General features: G+C 50.0%; 1 protein-coding gene across 1 annotated transcript; it reads left to right on the forward strand.

Annotated features, from left to right (window-relative positions):
• Positions 1 to 3,664: 3,664 nt before the first annotated feature.
• LOC125917796 (kalirin-like) lies at positions 3,665 to 5,953 on the forward strand (the record flags this gene model as incomplete). The annotated part of the gene is made up of 2 exons (XM_049623902.1): positions 3,665 to 3,911; positions 5,270 to 5,953. Coding segments are annotated over 2 exons (345 nt in total), but the record flags the coding sequence as incomplete, so codon positions are not given.
• Between the last annotated feature and the right edge of the window lie 246 nt (positions 5,954 to 6,199).

A 6,199-nucleotide genomic window follows, 5' to 3' on the forward strand; every position in this document is an offset into this window, starting at 1 on the left:
GGGGTGGGAGGGAGGGCAGGGTGGGTGATGGGTATTGAGGAGGGCACCTTTTGGGATGAGCACTGGGTGTTGTATGGAAACCAATTTGACAGTAAATTTCATATATTAAAAAATAAAAAATTAAAAAAAATAAAATAAAATAAAGAAGTGTTCTTTATTAAAAAAAAAAAAAAATGCTTTAAGTGTGCCCAGATTCCTCAAAGGTCTTTTGGCCCCTCTGCCCTTGCCCCCTCCCCTACTGGCAGGGGCTCTTAGAACTTTCCAGGGCTAATTCTAGTCCTGGGTTCTCTGAAGCACAGTTTGTCAAGTGTGAACTCCAAGTCCCCTGGGCACCTGAAGCTCCCTTGTTGCTCTGGGGAGGAATTGTTACAGGGACGGCTCTGTCTGGCCTCTGACTCATCCATTTCTCCTAACTCCCTCACTGCCACTGTTGAGAATTCCCTTGTTGCCCTGGAGTGGGGACCGAGTGTGATAAATCTATTTGATCACGCCATTGAGGTGAGGCAAAACCAGGACATTCATCCTCTATTTGAACCGTAATGTTTTGGGGCTGGGTCTCTGAGCACCAGCGAAACTGACTGTTGATCATCTTTCATCATCTTTTGTCTGGCCTGGGCAGCCTACAGCAAGCAAAAATCTCCATCTAATGGTGTTTTCCAGCCTTCTCTTGATCTTTGAATTGTAGAAGCACACTGTCTGGCTGTTAATCCTCTCCTGCCCCCCACCGTAGCTCCCTGCCTGCCCGTGCGTGGGTCTGGCTGTAACTTGTCCTGAGGGGCAGTGGGCCTTGTATCTGGTGACATGCTAGGCCGTTTGCAACCAGAGCCTTAGGCGCCCTCTGCTTTGCAAAAGTCTGCAAAAGGGCCATACCCATCCCTGAAAGGGCTGTAAATTGCATCTCAGGCCATGTGCGCGCTTGACCTTGGGAAAGAATCCTGAGGTTGGCACAGAGGAGTGACTCCACTGAAGCATAGAAGCTCGGTGGCAGAGATTCTCAGAGTTAGCAGGAAATGTTGTGGTCATCTAGTCCAACATTCTACAAATGGAATTTGCAAATTCTACAAATTTCCATTAGTGGAAAGTGGAATCAATTTAGTGGGATGCCACCAGCAAGTGAGAAAAAAAATGAAATAGAATATCAGTGAAATTAACTCAGCGAAACTTGTGTTTCAGTGAAATTTGTGTTTCAGTGACGTAGCTGTTCGTATGTTAGTGCAGACTGGTTAAGATTATAAACTGCAGTCCGGAAAGTTTAAGCAACTTGTTGTAGGCCAAGCAAACCCTCAGAGGACCAGTAGCTCAGGCCAGTGTTGTCTTCTCTCCACCTGTCTCCCACCCCCTCCAACCACATACATACCTAAAACTTGTACATAATTTGCTCTGGTATGTGGTTTAAGGAACATGGGATTTGTGGTGGAAGGCTGGATTCAAGTCCAGCTGGGTGACTGTGGGAAACCATCTGGCCAGTGTTTCTCAGACAGTATCTCAGGGACCCTCCATTTAGAATCATGAGTTGGGGGAGTCTTGTTAAAAATATACATCCCTGGGTCCCCTGAATCAGAACCTGTGATTGGAGGCTAGGGCAAGTGAGAGACCAGCAAAGGCATCTGCACAAACTCCTGAGGCAATTTTTATGTGCACTCATTGTCCCAAACAATGATCTTGATGTTTCTGAGCTTAAAGTTCTTGATGGATGAGGTGGAGATGGTAGCATCGCCTGGTTGTTGTGAGAATCAAGTGGATAGTTAACGTGAGGGTGAAAGCACTCTACAGACCTGAGGTATTACCATCTCACAACATCCCTCTCAAAACGATGCTTTGGGAAGATGGCACCAGAAGGGCACAGAGGTAGAGTCTGTGCATTTAATGGGACTAGGAAAGTTAAATGGAAAAATGAGCCAACAAGCATGTTTTCTCCTTCTTCTGTCTCTTTCCCTCTTCCAACTTCTGTCCTACGAATTTCTCTTCCTGATCCAATCTCAATGGCTGCGCCCTGCCCATCCCTGGACACGTGTTTAGAGCAGGCTCCTTACTCCGTGGTTGGGAGCCATACATTTTGCAACCATCATTTCAATGCATCGTGTAACCTTCTCAGGCCCACTGTGACATTCAAGTTCCTTTAACAGGAAATTCTCACAGTCCTGAATGCTGAGCTCTTGGTCCTGGTGGGACTGTTGTTTCTCTGCATACTGGGCTGCTTGCTGTATTTACCATTCAGCAGAAGCTTCCCGGGACATATAGCTACACAATGTACTTGGACTGGTGCATTAGTACGACTGCTGGTGCAGGCAATGCAGGCCCTGAAGGCTTCAATTAGAGATGTACAGACTGAGGCCAAGTTCCTTGGAGGTGGTAGCTGGACTTTCCCACTGAGCCACTGTCTGGGCTGAACCTTGGGGAGAATAGGCTGCCCCTGTGGGCCTCTGGGTCTCCCACTCCTTCCCTTATTTCCCCTCTGCCCCTAAGTGCAGCTGCTATTTCAAGAGAGAAGCTTTGCAGGGGCGCTTGGGTGGCTCAGTTGGTTAAGGGTCTGACTCGGCTCAGGTCATGATCTCGTGGTCATGGGTTCAAGCCCCAGCTCTGAGCTGATAGCTTGGAGCCTGGAACCTGCTTCGGATTCTGTGTCTTCCTCTTTCTCTCTCTCTCTCCCTCTGCGCCCCCCCCCCACCCCGCCCCACTCACACTCTGTCTCTTTCTATCTCTCAAAAATAAATAAGACATTTAAAAACATTTTTTTTTAAGAGAGAGGCTTTGTGCTTAGCTCTGTGAGACAAACTAATAACTAGTGGTTTCTCATGATAAGTGAAAGTCTCAGTGTTCAGCTAGAAGAGGTTGCTCTTATCCTGAGGTCGCTCTACCCAGTTTTACTGGTTCTGCCCCAGAACCAGTGCAGTGGGGAAGTGCCAGGCCCAGAGGGAGGGTAGGCTAGGGTACTGAGGATGGCTCCTAAGTAAGATGTGACCCCTCTTCCTCCCTTCCCATTCTTTCTCCTGGTCCCCAGTGGTTGGGCTAAGGTAAACCAATTCTATTCCCTTCTCTTCTGCTTCTTCTTTGTGTTCACACCTCATTCTTTTTTGTGTCACTGGCAACATCTGTTTTAAGCTGATGGCTCCCGCTGGGGGTGGGGTAGGGAAGGTTGCAAAAGTTAGGAGGAAGGAGGTTGTCTCTTCCATTATTCCCAAATAAGAATTCAGCTAGAAGCAGGTAAGAGTGAGTGAGTTAGAAATGGTCCCCAGTAAGAGTCTGAGGGTGGTCATAGGGGCAGGGAGGGGCGCAGGGTAGTGCCCTGGGAAGATGTAAAGAGACATACTGGGAAAGGGGGTAGAAGGCACAGCTAGCTGGAAGCTTGGCAAAGGAAAATGAAAATAACGCCAAGTGAACAAGAAAGAATTAGAATTAAGCTCGGTTCTGGGCAGGCTCCAGATTGTGGCTGGAGCTAGAGCAGCAGAATGATTGAATGGCACTGTGTCAATTACTTTATTTTCTTGTTTTCTTTCCTGTTCCCAACTCCCTCTTCTGCCTTCTTTCCACTCCGGACCCCATCTTTCCCCCCTTTTCTTCCTCCTCCTCCTCTTTTCCTCTGCACGCATCCTTTCTCCCTCCCCCTCTCACCCACCCCCTCCTCCCCCAATCCCTCACGTTCCACTCCACGCCCCACCCCAAGCTCTCTGGCGGATGTGAGTTGACCGTGGTCCTCCAGGACTTCAATGCAGGCCACAGCAGCGAGCTGACCATCCAGGTGGGACAGACGGTGGAGCTGCTGGAGCGGCCCAGCGAGCGGCCGGGCTGGTGTCTGGTCCGCACCACGGAAAGGAGCCCCCCGCAAGAGGGCCTGGTTCCCAGCAGCGCCCTGTGCATCTCCCATTCCCGAAGCAGCGTGGAGATGGACTGCTTCTTCCCCCTGGTGAAAGGTAGGGGGACTGAGGGGGGGTGGGCACGTGCAGAAGGCGCTGGGCACAAGCCCACCCTAACCGAAGAGCACCACTGAGCTATCCTGTCTCGTCAACCTATTCTGACCTTGTGGGATTTCTCTTGACCTGCTTGTGAAAGGAGTGGGTTGGGGACTTGAGGAGAAAGAGCTACCGAGTGGCCATGTGACTTTGGAAAAGTCATTTAACCTTTGTGAGTCCATTTCAGCCTAAAATGAAAGCTGAATTAGATGGCCTCTAAGACCTCTTCTAGCTCTCCCACTACATTCAGAAAAGTCTTCTACCTGTGACCAAGCCTCGACTTCTCCCTTCTGCACTGAAGGCTCCAGAGCTGCTTTGGGCTCCCTGGCCCCCCACCCCCACCCAAGTGCTAGCATAGCTGAGTTAGGTTTGACCCTCCCCTCAGCCCTGCCAGGGCACAGGACACTCATTTATGGGGCCTTCATGGATACGTTCTTTGAGCCAAGGCTTCTGTTTTACACAGTTCTGTGTTATTCATTTTATATAAGTTCTCTGCTTATTTATTCATTTTTCCCCTCCCACCAAGGAAACTGAACTACTTAGAACAGTGATTCTCCAAGGGGGGTTGGGGGTGGGGGGTGTCTCAGGATTGGCAAGGTCAATATCCCTCTGGAACGTTTAGAAATGCAAACTCAGACTCCGCTCCAGACCCACTGGGTCTGAATAGCTGGGGTGGGGGCCAGCAGTCTGTGTTTTAGCAAGCTCCCCTGTGACTTTCATGCTCACTCTCGAATGAGACCCTCTAACTTTGACAGTCAAGGCTGGCAGGGGCTTTGGAGTTACTCATTTTACATTGAGTAAACTGAGGCGCAGAAGGCGACGCTGAGCTCTCCTGGGGTTCTGAGCTTCTTTTCTTAACTGGTCACATGACCTCCATCGGGGGCGCCCTCTGTGCAGACCCATGCTGAGTATTTGTGAAATAGGAAGAGGGTAGGGGCCTTTGGGGAGGCAGGGACACCAGGGTCACCACAGAGACCTGCTACAGACTTCTCGGTAGGTACTGCAGGCTAATTAAATTTCTGAAAAGTTGCTAATTCTGCTGGAATTGCATCCGGTCCACCTCTAAAACCTGCCATCCTCCTTTCAACCACCAGATGGCAGTAGCAGGTTGCATTATTGGAGCTGTCCAACTCTCCCAAGGGGCGTCCCTGGGTTTTTTTCCATCAGAAGAAAACTGGAAACTAAGACCCTCTTCCCTCCACACGCACACACCCTCGTGCCCCCTTCCCTCTGTTCATCCATCGCTTGCTTCTCCCCCTCCTTTTCTCTGAACACAGGAGGAACTGTGTCAGGAAATTGTGTGGAATTTGTAATTGCAGATACAGCTCCCCGGTCCTTTGAAGTGTCCACTGGAGAAACTCGTGGTACCAGGAAGAGATGGGTGAAACTCAGGAATGTGGTTCTGTTTGAAGTCTAACCAAAGGGAAACTGGGACCCAAAGGGGCTAGAAGTGTGAGGGTGAATGATGCAATATACACAAAACATTTAGAACAGTGCCTGGCACGCGATGCGTGGTAGTTGTCATGATAAGTGATAGTTATTCCATTTTTTGCCATCGATTCTTCAGCAAAATAGCTACCAACTCCCACACATCCAGTCTAGAGACTCCCATCTTTGGAGACAAAACCAAGGATGGCACTTCCTTTGCTGGGGAGGGCTAACTTGTCATAGATCTCTGGTGTGCGTTGTTCATCAGGAAGGACTTACCTTGCAGAGAGGAGCTGAGACTTTCTGACAAAGGCCCAGCCTCTCCAGCCTGTGGCTGGGTAGGATATGCATGCCTTCCTTGCCCCTGACCATCTGGGACCCTACCACTTGTGGCAGGAGCAAACGCACAGTGGAGAGGCAGAGAGCAGTCAGAGGGGATCTGTGATCCAGAGGCATTCAGGGTGAGAACTCTAGAGGGAGAGGGATTAGTGGAGGGTCAACTGCGAAATGGACACTAAGGAGGAGGGATGGAATATAGAAGCAAGAGAGAAAGTGGAGAGGGAGACCAGCATGGAACTTTCTGGCGCACTCCACCAGCAGGCATGGCTTCTTAAAGGCAGTATCCTACCAGTGCCTGTCACCCATTTCCTTGGCTCTGTTGGTTTGTAGGCTGGTTCCTCTTTCTCCAAGCATAGGCCAAGTAGGTGGGCCTTCAGATGGCCACCTGTGAGCTCTTACTGCCCTCTCACCTGTGTGGGCTCAGAATACACAGGTGCCCAATTCCTGACAGTCAGGCCTCCATGGAGCAGCCCTAACACAGC

The sequence above is a fragment of the Panthera uncia genome, unplaced genomic scaffold (assembly GCF_023721935.1).
Source record: "Panthera uncia isolate 11264 unplaced genomic scaffold, Puncia_PCG_1.0 HiC_scaffold_2431, whole genome shotgun sequence".
Classification (NCBI taxonomy): domain Eukaryota; kingdom Metazoa; phylum Chordata; class Mammalia; order Carnivora; family Felidae; genus Panthera; species Panthera uncia.